This window comes from Argiope bruennichi, chromosome 9 (assembly GCF_947563725.1).
Source record: "Argiope bruennichi chromosome 9, qqArgBrue1.1, whole genome shotgun sequence".
In the NCBI taxonomy this organism is placed as follows: Eukaryota; Metazoa; Arthropoda; class Arachnida; order Araneae; family Araneidae; genus Argiope; species Argiope bruennichi.
The window spans coordinates 109,756,394-109,771,233 of NC_079159.1; the positions used below are offsets into that span (position 1 = coordinate 109,756,394).

Genomic DNA, 14,840 nt, shown 5'->3' on the forward strand with positions numbered 1-14,840 from the left:
GTAATGACAATTTGTTTTTAATCGCACACGCAATATTAAACAATAGCAAAAATTAAATCGGTTACAAAGTAAGAATTCTTTCTTCACGGGAATTGATACAAAGTAAAATACAAAGTGGAAACTAAAATACTCTATTTTCCTTTTATACCAATAAAAGGATTCTTTATTTTAAATAATGCATAGTCATACGGTGCATCTTCCATTCTTTGTAACATTAGCACAGAATGTATTTCATTTTCCATCAAAATTTGCAATTCTTGCATCTTATTTGTTTTGTTAGAACCGCTTGGACTGTTTTTGATTTAATGTAAACTATTCTAAACCTGTTAATGTTGTACTTATTTAAAATTTGATTTGTGTTGCGTAATTTCCTGTTCCCAATCGACATTAATATTGTATCCATTAACAGGTTAACGTTAAAGAACATTTCCGATGGCCTAGGTTTTGTTAATGTTATGCACATTTATAAGATAAATTGATTCTATTGCTTATTAGACAAATTCATCGAGCTGGTAAAAACTTGTAGAATTTTTACTTTAACCGATTCTAGATTATAGAAATAAATCAGTGTCTTTCTTTGTTGCGTTTCTACTAAAATCTAGTTTAAAAGTGTTCAATTTTCGATATTTTTAATTTCCAAGAAATGATCATTTCAAATACTGTACTTACGAATAAAAATGTTCTTGTAATTGGTATTATCAAAAGGTTGCTGTTACTTTACAAGATTGTCTCGGATATCTTAGAAAACCAAGTAAATTAAATGTCAGTGTTGGTATTCAAATAATTTGATCTGAACTAGATTCTTGCGATTTCTCAAATGCTAATGAATTTAGTGACTTTCCAGTAAACTAATCAGAACTGAAACGAAAAAGCTTTTTCATTTCGGTATCCATGAACGAGTCTATTGCTCCCGAGTAAAGACTATTGATAAAGAAAACGGGCATCGGAATGTTGGAGGGTAAAAAGCTAAAATATTTTCTCTTTAACTGAACTCCTGGAAAAAAACTTACCAACTCCTAGAAATAGATTAAGAAAACAATCGCTAAGATTTGGTAATAATGATATGGTATCAAAATAGCAATCTCTTTCCAGATTGCCGAGATAAAAGTTGCAAAGATGGTACTTGGATCTACGCGAGAATTATTTTGAGATCAATTCGTAATTCTGAACCGTGGGTAGACGATAAGAACCATGCTTGAGCGGGACTAAAAAAAAAAAAAAAAAATCCCCTTTCTAAAATTTCACGCCATGTCAACGGAAGGTTGTTTGACCCTTTATGAAAGAAATAATCATTTGAATCTCAAGAGATATATGAAAATTTCATTGAGAAAATAACAAACGGCGCGATAGCAAAACAAGAACAACAAAGTCCTAGCTTATGAAGTAAAGCTTGTCTCTTTCTCTCTCTCTCTCTCTCTCCACCGAAAAACGAAGCATCATTTTATTTATCCTAATGCTTGCTTCCTAACTTCAGAAGAATTTAAATGCTTCAATTTGAGTAGCCAATATTGCTATTTATTGCTCAAAAAGAAGGGGGAGGGGGGAGTGGAAATTTAAGAACTGATGCGAAATTTTTCCACATTATGATGTTGCATTGACCTCAAAGAGTAAAATTACATAAATTGCCAAAGTGTGTAATCCAGCGACATTGCAAAAATACGCGACACCCAAGGCACAAGATAGTGTTTTCGCTCCTTGCCTTCATTAAATATTTGGTATGTGTTAATGTCAACATAGCATAATAAAGATTTTTGCTCTTTCATCATATTTGGCTTTAAAATTATGCAAAGGTACTCGTGCTTTGCCTTCACGGCGCACACTAAGACTGGCGTCCTGGACATTTATAATCCTTTCGCCTATTGGTCTGAACACTAGTATTTGGTAGAATCGGTTCTCGACCCTGCTATCCACCGATCCCGAATTCGCGACTACAACTAAATAAATCCCTCTGATAAAACTGAATCATTATAACATTCATTAGTAACCATTCTATGATATGAATGAAAATCTTATTAAAAGGATAATCAGTCAACATATTTCATAAAAACATTTTATTAATGAAATATCTTAAGAAATGCAACCATGAATTGAACTTACGCTTAACACAATGATTTTTAAAAACATTTTTTAAGTATAGAGACAAATGAGGTAGCACGAGGCAACAGATATCTTGAACAAGCACAGGCAAGTTTCAACATAATAATTTTCGATAATGTTTAACATTGTAATGTTTATAGACTGGCACACTTTCTGTAAACTGCTCTAAAGTGCAGGCTGATGGACTCTGCCAAATTATAAATTTGGAAGGAAGTTATTTGTTGGGTAATATTTGCTTACTAATAAAAAGTTTTTCAGAGTTTTAGTTAAATAATAGAAATTTTAATGCTTTTCTTTTGTAAATTCAAAGTATATCATTGCACGAAAATAATTTTTACACCAATTAACAAAAATTTCAGTCATGCCAGTTTTTTTTTTTTTTCCTCTTTAATAACTTTTAATTATACTTTTAGTTGCTCCAGTAATTGGATTTATTCACCACTCCGTTGCGTTGACATTAAATACATTATTTTCCTTGTGCATATTTCCGCTTCTATATAATTGAGAATAAATTTTAAAACTAAAATAAAGACATGTTAATTAAGAATGAATACCAAAAATGTTTTAATGCTACAATATTTGAGACTAGAGATTTGGCAACACTTTTTAAACATTCAGAACTTTTCGAAATGAAAGAAGTATTAGAGAAACATGCATACATTTTCCTTTAAGCCATCGTGTGTTTAGTCATCATAAATTTAAAAAAAAAATAAAGTTTTATATTATAAATACTAGAATTCAGTAGCATTTTTTGATAAAAGCTACTGAATTCTTTAGTACGTAGCATTAAAAAACTGTTTAAGTGTAATATTCTTTTTTTTCGTGTTACAACAACTAAATTTTAAATTACACATTTTTTTTTCTATTGAAAGAATTTGAGTGAATGTAAACAATAGAAGTATAGCAAAAGATGACAAATAAAAGCGATAACGAATTTGGTAAAATTGTTGAATGGGCGTGTTTTTAGGAAGTGCATAAAAATTATAAAACTTCCCATGAAAATGTTTTAACAATACTATTCTAGAAAAATGTTAAAAAAAAAATTGGAACTTAAATTGTGTAGTGTTTAGTTTCACTACAAGTAAACACATAACATTTAAAATGTTGTCTATCAAACAACATATTGCATATAAAATCTCAATACATTTGAATTAAAAATATATTAAGAAGTTCAACATCAAGCAAATGAACAAATTTCAACAAAATCAAACTTCGTAAAATCAGCTTGGATCGTTAACATTTAAAACACTGATTGGAATACATTTTAAAATCGGTAAAACAGAGAACATTTAAAATATTATCATTTTAAAGATTTCAAGCATATAAGCAATAATGGATTGTGCGTTCAACAAATTCTCGAAAGTATACACAAATTTCTATCTTATCTCAGTTCCTTCATATTTCATTTGCTTTAACTTTTAAGATGTATATAGAAGAAAACTTCTATACACATACATCTTGCACCTTTTAAAATTTTTCACTTCCCTAAATATAAATAAACAATGAGATGGTCCATAAGTCATGCTATCATTTAAAGAGTTAAACCCAATTCACAATATAGATTTTCGGTTACTAACTAATATAAAATATTTAAGCTTTTCAGATTCCCACAGGAAAAGTGTTGTTTAAACTATACAACCAAAATATTAAATTCTACTCTATACATCCACGATTCAGCGTTCTGATATTAACACTGACATTCCTTTACATATTAACGATGTTTTACTGATTTTATCTTTATACTTCTGCAACCGAATTAAATGGATTTTATATGTTTGCATGGTTAGGAGACATAAAAAGAATTTAATTCAGGCCATGTAGATATTTCATCGCAAAAAGTTTTCGACAAACCTAGAAAAGGAAACAAAAAATATTAGAAATCGCTTGGGTTTGTTTAAAATAAAGTTATATTAAGATGACGAGGACGGCACCTGAGCTTCCACCTCCTCTTCAAGCTTCCACACCGCACCAACGGGAGAACGTTTGCCCAGACGAATTTAGCGTGCACCAGACCCGCTTACACGATTGTTCTTCTGCGGAATCTTGTCTCAAACCTGAGGCCCTCCGATTCCGAAATCTTATTATCAGGCCACCGCGGCCCCCTTATTTAAGATAAAAGGCCTGCATTAATAATTAAAAAAGAAAAGGTTATTGTCGTGATGTCATAAAAGAAATCATTTGTACATATTGGGGGTTTTCTTTCCTTCGATTATTTGAAAGACCGTATTTAATTGAAATAAGTTCTATAATATTCGAAAAGCTCTAAAGAAAACCTAAATAGATATTAGACTCTAGTCAACAACAAACTGCCTAAAGTGATGTAAAATAGTATTAAGATGGCCTGAGTTTTTTCTATGAAGGGAACAGTTGCTATTTTTTTTATATAATTTTCAATAGCTAGTTAAATTATTGTTCCATTTTGAATTCATTTAGGACAGAAATATACGATTTTTAACTGCGGTCGGATGATGAGAGCGAAGCATCACTCGGTATTCAGTTTCACATACTTTAACCCTTTCGCTACTAACCCGACCAAACCCAAATCGATAATGAAAGCTCTTCTCTATTGAGCTAGGTTTAGGCTGGTTATTGCTTGAAACGATTGCTTGTTATTGTAGGATGTAAAGCAAATTATCCCTAAGAATGGCCTCGCTTCAAATCCCGAATCCATCATTTGAGAAACAAACCGGCTCCAAAAGGCTCATTTATATAAACTTGCATGGCCGGATTGGGCCGAAATAGTAATGAGAGGGTTAAAATTCCAACAAAAGGAAAGCGTGATCTCAGCGGATGCCACGTGCACTAAGACAAAAAACACATCGCCTTCGATGGAATCGGATTTTGAACTAAAGTCAGGACGAGTATTTCGAGCTGCACAAGGATCAGTTGAAATAAATAAAAATACAAAGATTATTTTTCCTTTCTTGGGTAAGAAATATACAAAATGAAAATATTGCAATCACCGATTATTCGAGATTTTGAATAATCTCTTATTTCAGGTTCAAAAGATACATTTTTGAAAATTATGTCCATCTGTGGGCGCGATAACTCGAAAACGCTTTGAGCTAGATGGATGAAACTTAGTATGTGGTTTTTACGCCAAATTGTAGATTTATCTCAAGTTTTAGACGAAATCCATTCGCAAGACGTTACCTGTCCAAGTGCACTCAGTAACTACAAAACGCAGAGATAGACAAAATTTTGCATTCAGTTTTGACATCCAAAGTATAGAACAGAATCAAATTTTGAAACAAAATTTGTTAAAGAATTGAGTTTTTGTTAATCTGTACATTTGCAAGCATGTAAATGCAATAAATCAAAAACCTAACAATTTAAATAAATGAAATTTGGTATTTGGCCTTGTTACTAAAATTGTAGTATTGAAATTTCGGTTTGAATCTGTTGAAGGAGGGGGGGGGGGGGCGTTAAAAATGCACACTCGATTGTTTTTTTTAAACATTATGCTACAAAGCTCTCGTATGTGAAACTCTGAAACTAAAATTCTAAGCACTCACAGCGTTCATATTCTGACCAAAAGTCGATAACTGTTATCCTGACAAAGGAATGAGAAAACGTAATTTTATTAGACTTGAAGAACTCAGGTTTGACCACTCCATCCTGCGTTTAAATGGTAATGTGATTTACGGACCATCTTGAGTACTTTTCCAAAATAATGTAGCAAATTGTTTCTTACGAGAAAAAAAACAAAATGAAATGAAATGGAAAATAAATAAAGATTGCATAAAACTTCCGAGTTCTCTGTTTCAAGATCACATTAATCTGAAAATCATTTAACAGTCAGTTTCTTTGTCTTCGTCCTTGCCTTCCTTATGTTCTGATTTAGGTGAAGAAGTGATTAACTCCACCAAAGGTTCCTTAAGCGATTCACAAGTCTCTGTAGGAGTTATTTCTGACTCTTCCTTTAGAATGTTCAGTTGATTTTCGAATGATTTCAAATCCCCCACTACTTCATTTTCATTTTTCACTTCCGCACTGCATAAGCTTTCATCTTTTATTTCTGCATCTAATGTATCGGAATTGTCTTCAATCACGTTTTCAAAATCGGTTTTTAATAATGCTGCATTTTTAGCTAATTCTCTGGAAACCGAAAGTGCCTCTATACTGGGAAAGTCAGTGGTTGACTTGGTGTTTAACACCATATCTTCGACCTTTTTATTGATGAATTCCAGCATTTCCTTCGCACATTGTTCTATTACGCACATCTCTATATTAGTTGATGACGAAGAATCATTGTTTTCATCGGAAGAGGTATCACCAGAAATAATTCCATCAGTTTCAGTATGAGAACCTTCAATCACAGTGCTTTCCTTCTTTTCTTCAGATGTAAATTCTAATGCTTCTGATTCCTGAACAATTGGTTCCATTAGTGTGGATGGCTTTGAGGAAATCTGATCTACAGCAGAATTTTCCATTGTGACTAAATTTTCAGAAACGTCAGAAACTAATGCAATAACTGAGGGTGTTTCAACCACATTTTCCATTATGACTGAATTTTCAGAAACTTTTGCAATAACTGAGGGGGTTTCAGCCACATTTTCCATTATGATCGAATTTTCAGAAACCTCAGAAACTTTCGCAATAACTGAAAGGGTTTCAGCCACATTTTCCATTATGACTGAATTTTCAGAAATCTGAGAAATTGATGCAGTACTTGAGGGGATTTCAGCCGCATTTTCCATAATGACTGAATTTTCAGAAACTGTTGCAATACCTGAGGGGATTTCTGCCACATTTTCATTTCCAGACAAGCCAACTGAAATTTCATTTTTTTCGATAGATTCTAACAAAGCCATACATGATTCTGTAATCGCATGACTATCATTTTTAGATAAGTCAGCTGAATCGCTGACTATTTCATTAGAATTTAATGAAGAGGAAGGTCTTTCAGTGATTTTAAGATTAACATTTCCAGAACCGTCAACAGAAGTTGTGACTAAATGAGTAGACATTAATTTTGAAGTAGATACTTCACTGAGTATGATATTATCATTTCCAGAAGAATCGGTGGAAGTTTGAAATTCTATCGGGAAAGTAGATAACTCAATCGCGCCTTTATCGTTGGTCTCAGAAGTATTAACTGATTTTTGAATAATTTGAGTAGATTCTAATGTTGCTTCTACAATTTTATGATCAGCTTTCAAAGAAGTATCAACAGTATTTTCTGGGAGTTGAGGAGACTTAGATTCAGATGTACATATTTCAATTTTTTCTGCGGTACTTTTGGGTGAAATTTCTTTTATAGATTCAATTGCCTGCGAAGATTTCGGCGGAACTGTAGATTTTTCGAATTTTTCCTTAACTGAAACAACCTCCGAAACATTGGTTATTTCAACAGATTCTTGTACGGTAGCAGCAACAGCAATTTCACCCGGTTGATTGTCTTTCATTGTTTTCTCTGTGGGATGTTCAGGTTTTTGACTAGATTGGTTAGGGATCTTTACATTCTCTGTAGAAATATCAGGCTTTTGACTAGACTGGTCAGAGATGATCTGAATCTTTGAATTAGAATTGTCTAAGACACTAGGAATTGGATTGGTAAAAGACGAAGATACAGTTTCAGGCGGTGCAACTTTAGGGATGCTGACAATGGGGCCAACTTTAAGCTCAGCTATAGAATGGGCAATAGATGTGCTTACAATAGGTTTCGTTGACATACGCTTGCACAGATTCAGGGCTTCCATTTTTTGAAAAGGTGCCTTTCTTTTTCGTTTCTTTGGCCTTCCAACATTCCCTTTGGGTGTTGAAGTGCTCGTAGCACAAGGAACATTCTTCACGTCAGGCTTGGCCTTTACCAAATTGATAGGTGCATTATTGTCCTTTGTGGGCGGAGGGGCCATTGTCTGAGGAGCGACTTTATATCCAGAGGCTTGCATAATGCTAGTCAAAACATCAAAGCATTCGTACGCCTGACAAGAAAGGAGTGATGTAGCCTGTACAGCATTTGGGAGATTAACGGCATCTTTTGAAAATACAGGAGTAACTGGTAAGAAAGCCACTGAACAAGCTTGCAGATTTTCAGCCTTAGGCTTCTCAACATGCACCATCTGGGTAGAAACGACAGGACGCTGATTCGGAATTGGATTTTGCACAAGATGTTTGTTGAATTTGTTTTCAATAGGAATCAAAATCAGTGGATCTTTATTGGGTTCAACTTCTTGCTTGGTCTTTGATTTGCATGGTAAGACGGGCATCATGAGAGATTTTGCAAATTCTACAAGTAAGAAATGTCAATTAATAATGACTTTTCTCTTCATATATCTATCATAAAAAAATCTTTAATATCATTTTAAATCATCACCATTGAAATAAAAAACAGCAAAGCAAAATAAAAAGAAAGAAAAAAAACTTACCTAACAAGGGATTATTCCATAAAAATTGACATAAATTTCCATAACATTTTTAAATGCATATTCTAATGATAATTAAATCTACTTAGTTGAAATGCAGTGACGAATGAAATTTAAATTAATTCTCAAAGATAATAATTTTAAAAACAAAATTAAATCTCAAAGAAAAAAAAATAATAAATACTGAAATTTTTCAGTGCGTGATTTCATGTAACTGGCCTTATTTTCACATCATTTCACGTCAATAATAAATGCAGCATAACATCTTATTAGAAATGATATGCATTAGTTCGAGGAAATCGTCAAAACTTACCATTGAGAAAATTTTATGATTCTAATTTTTACAGATAATCCTTACTGTTTTGGAATGAGAGAATGAAACATATAATTTAAATGAAGTATGGATGATTGTATTAAGATATTTTTTCTGCCTTTTATCCTACTCATTAAAAATTAAATGACTCCTGATATTAAATTTTAAACCCTACTTTATGAAATACAATTTAAATTACAATTGATATTTGTACCGAGCTTTACAGCTTGAATTCTGATAATTTCACCTTTTGCTATTTTTCAACAAATATACAAGCTTAATTTTAATATGCCAGATTTCTATAAGTTGAATGTTTCCTAGATTTCGATTATTATTATAAATACTAGAATAATTGTTTCTTAAAATTTAAAACCAATAAAGGGGCTGCATGAAATTAAACATAATTTACATATTGATATTTTAAATAATTTTTTCTGTAATTTAAAAGCAATATTTGTTGCTATGAAAATAAATATTCTGCTGATACTTACTGGTATTTAAAAATTTGAAGATCATAGTCAAACACTGTATTAAAATATTTGGTGGTCGAGGACGTTTATTCGTATTTAAAATTTCAAAAAGAATATCCAATCATGACAAATTGCAGATCGTATTTATGCGGTTATAATGTTTACAAAATTAGTTTTTAATTCGATTATAAATACATAGAGCATTCATTGCCTAAGGATAACTTTTAATATTTCGATTTTTGACAATTGCTGCAGAATATTTTTTTTTTGGCAAACTAAATCGTCATTTCTTTATAAAACTTTATAATGAAATTTTTTTTTGAAAAACTCGAAATTTTTTTTAAAAAATTGAACATTTAAGACTTAATTTAACTTCAAATGGACAGCACTCATATATCTACAGACACGTCATGATTAATTTACTGTAATTATTACTAAAATAATTTTTTACTTGAAATGAAATCTTGTGAAATCAAAAGAAATTTTTTTAAAAAAAATATGACAACCCTGTAAAGCCAACATCATTTGGTGATATTTTAATGGAATGTCAATAGTACCAATGATAAATTCTCTCATCATTATCAACATTTGTGAACATCCGATTTACCATATGAAGTGGTATATAAAGTTTCATTATTATTGTGTTCCTTATCTTGCTTTTATATGTAAAAAGCAGCAAGCATGGTTTGATTGTAGTGCATTTAAAGGTAAAAAGAAATGTTCTGAATATTGAGATTTAATTATACCAACAATGAATATCGCCATAAATTTTATATGCACTTCAAAATCGATGTCCTAAATGTGATTCATTGTAATGGATTTTTTTCTTTTTTTTGGCAGTTAAAAATACCTCAAAATTATAAAAAGTCAGATTAATTTTCCAGAAAGAACCCCCCACTATATAATGTATTTTAAATCTTGTAGCAATAAACTGATGTTTTAAATTCCACAAATAATATGCATCTAATACTTTTTAGAAAATAAAAAGGATAATTTTTTTTGTTTTAACTGCTGAAGGGGGATAACTTTAATAATTAATGTTTAGACAAGATGAAGTGGAGTCTAAGAAAATATTTCTCAATGTCTAATCAATATCTAATGAAATCCATTATCTCCCCCCCCCCCTTATTTTACAATAAATTTTAAAATCAATAGTCCTTAGATAAATATATATATATATAATATACAGATCTACCTTATACCCCATATCTAAACTTGGATAGTCACGAGCAATTTATTATGCATTAGAGGCATGATGGCACACCAAAATAAACTATCAAATTGAAAACTTGTTAGAATTGGGATGGTGAGGAAGGTTGTATACCTAACCTTTCTACATTTCAATCAATTCATTTGCACCAGGCCAATTAGAAGGGGTATTTAATGAATCCAGAAAGGGAGGGAGAAACTTGGGTGAATACAGGAAAGTAATTTGAGGTATATTCTTGTAAAACATTCACAAAAGAGATATGGTGAAACAGGCAATAAGGGTTCGTAAATGACCACGGTCTAATTAATGGGCTAAAAAATAAAATGATATGCATTGCCGTCACTCCATTGGCATGGCATTAAGTTAATGGTTTAGATTCTTTATTCTTCCTAGCTTAAACTGGTTTGCAAACTTTGGTATCAATACTGGAAAGAAATCATTATAAAATTATGTTTTTGGAGTTAGATTTCTCATAATCATATATTATGCTTTTTCCCTATAAAAGTAATTCACAAAGAGTAAATCTTATCACCTTGGCAAATTTTGACTTCCTCACAAGTACTCTATAATAAATTATAAAAATTTGTACAATTTTATTTTTATTTCAATTTAAAATATTACAGCATTTTTGTAAAACACTTAGCATAATTTATCACCAGGACTGACTAATACATTTTCAGAATGATAATGTCGATTATTTTGCATGAATATATGATCTATCTCCCTGTATTGTGCAGAAGATAATTATCTGACTGAGCTGTCTTACAATGATTCATTAAAATAAAATTTAACAGTATAATATTAACTGAGTTTTGGTTGTCGGTAAAAGATTAGTATATAGATTAAATATACACTTCTTATAGAAATTTAATATTATTTGTTATTTCTTATTTCTGTAAAACTTGGTTTTCCATAAATAATATCATAATAAGTCATGTATAATTCTATTATCAATAATCTAATATTTTACAATATTTTTTATATTTATTAAAACATGTTCAATAAATTTTATACAACCTAAAATGTGTAATATACACATATATATATTCCGAAAGCTATACAAACTCGATTCACTGTTTTGAAAAAGTACTTGTAGCAATTTTACAAAGAGCATCTTGAAAGAGGTCTGGGAACCACTACTGTATACTCTTTGTATAATTTTGTCATTCTCTCACAATTTTTTGTTTTCACAACTTTTCATTACCCAGTCATTAAATACTGTTAAAATAAGATTAGAAAAACTTGGATTCAATAGAACACAAATTGTTGCAAATGAAATATAACACCATGAATATCTAACAGCTCAATGGCTGCACTCCATTTCATTGAATAATTAAAAGGTCATATTAAATGATAAAAATTGCATTCACTTTTAAAAGCAATCATGAGATATATAAATATAAATAACTGAAAAAGTATATAATACAATCATGCTTATAAAGTGTATAGAAAAAATGTTTTAAACGTGTCAAAAGATAAAAATACAATATGAAAAAAAAGGAGTAAACATTTCAGCCAAAATAAACAGCTTTATTTAGCATTTCTTACTATGTATGATTCCATGCATACTAAAAAAAAACAATTTGTACAAAATTTTCGATTATGAAATAAACTGAAGAGATGAAAACTTTATACAAACAGAACAAAAATGAACAACTTTATACAAACAGAACAAAAATGAATAACGCCATGCTATTTTGATATGAATAAACAAAATGAAAACAAGTAATAAATACATTTAATAGTTATGATATACATTTCAAACCAGGGTTAAACAACAAAACAAAAAATTAATACATCATATAATGCAGCATGAAAATAAGTAAATTATAATGAAAAGCTCATAAAAATTATAATTAATATCAGACAACAAAGGTGAAAAATTTCAAGAATGAAAATTAACATTTGATCACAGATCTCAAATAAACATTTGGCCTTTCCTGTATAAACTTACTGTAGATTAGTGGGAAAATAAATTCTTATTAAAAATATTCTAAATTAAATACAAAAATACCAATTTGCATTCATACAATCAAATATGTATATGAACTAGATTTAAACCTTTAGGATCAATGTATTTTTAATAATCTAGTGAATGCATTATTCAAGATGATTATGTCAAAAATATACACTTTGAAGCAATATTCTTTTTATATAAAAATACACATTTTATAAACACATGTTACTTCATTTTAGAGTTGATGATAAAACGTGTAGTCTAAAATAAAAAAAAGACACTTAAAAAGAATAAAAAAATAAAATAGTCCAACCAAAGAACTAAAAAAATTTACAGAAAATGCAACATTTCTAGCAATAGTTGTAACAATAAGAAAAAAAAAGGAATAGTATTGCTTTACATTACAATTTAAAACAAAATAAAATACTGCCATTTATACATCAATCAAAACAAGACAAGGCCAAACACATTTAACAACATAATTTTCATGTGGTGCAAGACTACAAAAGGGTCACACTGAAGACTTGTTAGAAAAGCAATTTGTCATGCTCTTTTACCTTTTTGCCAAGCATCTGGAGTATATGCACTGACAGATGGCATTGGAACATTAAGGTTACTTTCAGAAGCATCTGATACTGGTACATACTTAGAACTGGATTTATTCATTTCATATGCATTCTGCTATAACAGAAAAACATTTTTTTCAGAAAACAATCAAATCTATACTGTACTTAAGTATAAATTTTAAAGAATGTTTCAAAAGGAGAAGATTTCATTAAATAATGTCATTTAAAATACAATTAAAGACTGTATTTAAAGAGAATTAAAACCACATTTTAAAAATAAACACACACACACAAAGACCTTAGAACCAAATTATAAAAATAAAGTATAATAAATTATGATATTAATACTGATAATAACATCAATTTTTAGTTGAAAAATATCTATTATTATTGGTTGTTTTATTTATATATTAAATGCATGTAACATTCATCATAATTGGGATCTTTAATAATCTAAGTAGATGTCAGATTACGAGCATGGAAATTTTTACAGTTTGATAAATGTAAACTACAACACTGTTATTCGTCCACAAATATAAAAATAAAATCTATTTCTAAAGATGACAAAAAATATGATAAAACTTAATTTTTCTTACTAAAACACAAAACAAAAAAGAGTAATTTTCTAAATGCATAAAAATTACAAAATACATATTATGCACCAATGAGCTTTTCCAAAGAAAGAGTTATTTTCCTTCAATTTCATAGTAAAATTATTTGTGCACTGAATAAAAATTCTGCCTATATATTGTGTTTCATAATTCATTGCAACAATAAAGTACATATTCACTTGTGAAACACAATCATATACACATAAAATTACTAGCAAACTTCAAATAGCATTTGCATGATAAAAATAAGTTTTAAATTTATCATTAACATGCTAAAATACTATAGAGAAAAGATAAGAAAAAATGGAATATAAATCAAAGTCTATTTTAGTATGGTAAAATTTTTTTGCTTTTTTTAAAAACAGTTATTTTTTATGAATATAAAAACTTTCTTAAAAATTTAAGTGAAATATTTTTTTTTAAAAATTATTTGGAATATACTACATTTAAGATAATAAATCTTATATATATTTTTACATCAATTTATATTATAATTAACTAAATATGCACCAAAAATAAATAAAGTGTTTTCAATTAAAATCACTGGATTTTTTTTTTTTTTTTTTTTTTTTTTGAATACAAACAAATAATAAGCTGTTAAACTCTAGATGAATTATGGTTATGTTACTGGATATGATTTTCCAAGCTGCATCTGACAAAATTTGGTGGCTTGCTCCAACACAGATGGGTGTGAATCCACCTGGGAAAAAAAAAAAAAAAAAAAGACATTAAAGCTTACAATTTTCATAACAAAAAGGTTTGAGAACACCAATTTATATTAGAAATGAAGTGGAAGCTAAACTTTATTTCAAGACCAAATGAAGTAAAGTGGATTCCATTTAGACATAAAATTAGCAATTTAGCTACAAGAAATATAAAAATATGCAATGAAGATTACAGAATATTCTGATTTCAGAAAAGAAGGATAAATAATTAAGAATCCAAAATCAGCAAATTTTTGATAAGAAGTTATTTTTTAAATTTAATTTATGATTTTTTTTAAGAATAGAGTGAAATTGCCAAATTAAAGAAATATGTTACATATACTTTTAAAGAATAATAACATGTGAAATTAAAATATTTTTCAGGACATTTATTTCATGAAAACTAGAGTATTTTCAATCCAAAGATCAATTGAATGAAAATAATTTGACAAAACAGTTAGAAATTCATGATAAAGGATAATTTTGAAATTTTTCATGGCAAATAATATATCTTAAAACATAAAAATGTGTATTATGATCAACG

At 29.4% G+C, this 14,840-nt stretch overlaps 1 protein-coding gene across 2 annotated transcripts in view; it reads right to left on the reverse strand.

Moving 5' to 3' along the window:
- Positions 1 to 3,327: 3,327 nt before the first annotated feature.
- Positions 3,328 to 14,840, reverse strand: part of LOC129984008 (calcineurin-binding protein cabin-1-like) — a 59,287-nt gene continuing 47,774 nt past the window's right edge. The window contains exons 41-43 of one of the 2 annotated variants that reach the window (XM_056093757.1): positions 14,221 to 14,292; positions 12,973 to 13,093; positions 3,328 to 8,329 (exon numbers count right to left, since the gene is read on the reverse strand). In XM_056093757.1, coding sequence (XP_055949732.1) covers positions 5,889 to 8,329; positions 12,973 to 13,093; positions 14,221 to 14,292 — 2,634 coding nt within the window. In that variant the 3' untranslated portion in view covers positions 3,328 to 5,888. Of the gene's footprint in view, positions 8,330 to 12,972; positions 13,097 to 14,220; positions 14,293 to 14,840 lie in introns of both variants that reach the window. The other variant, XM_056093756.1, reaches the window with a different exon arrangement.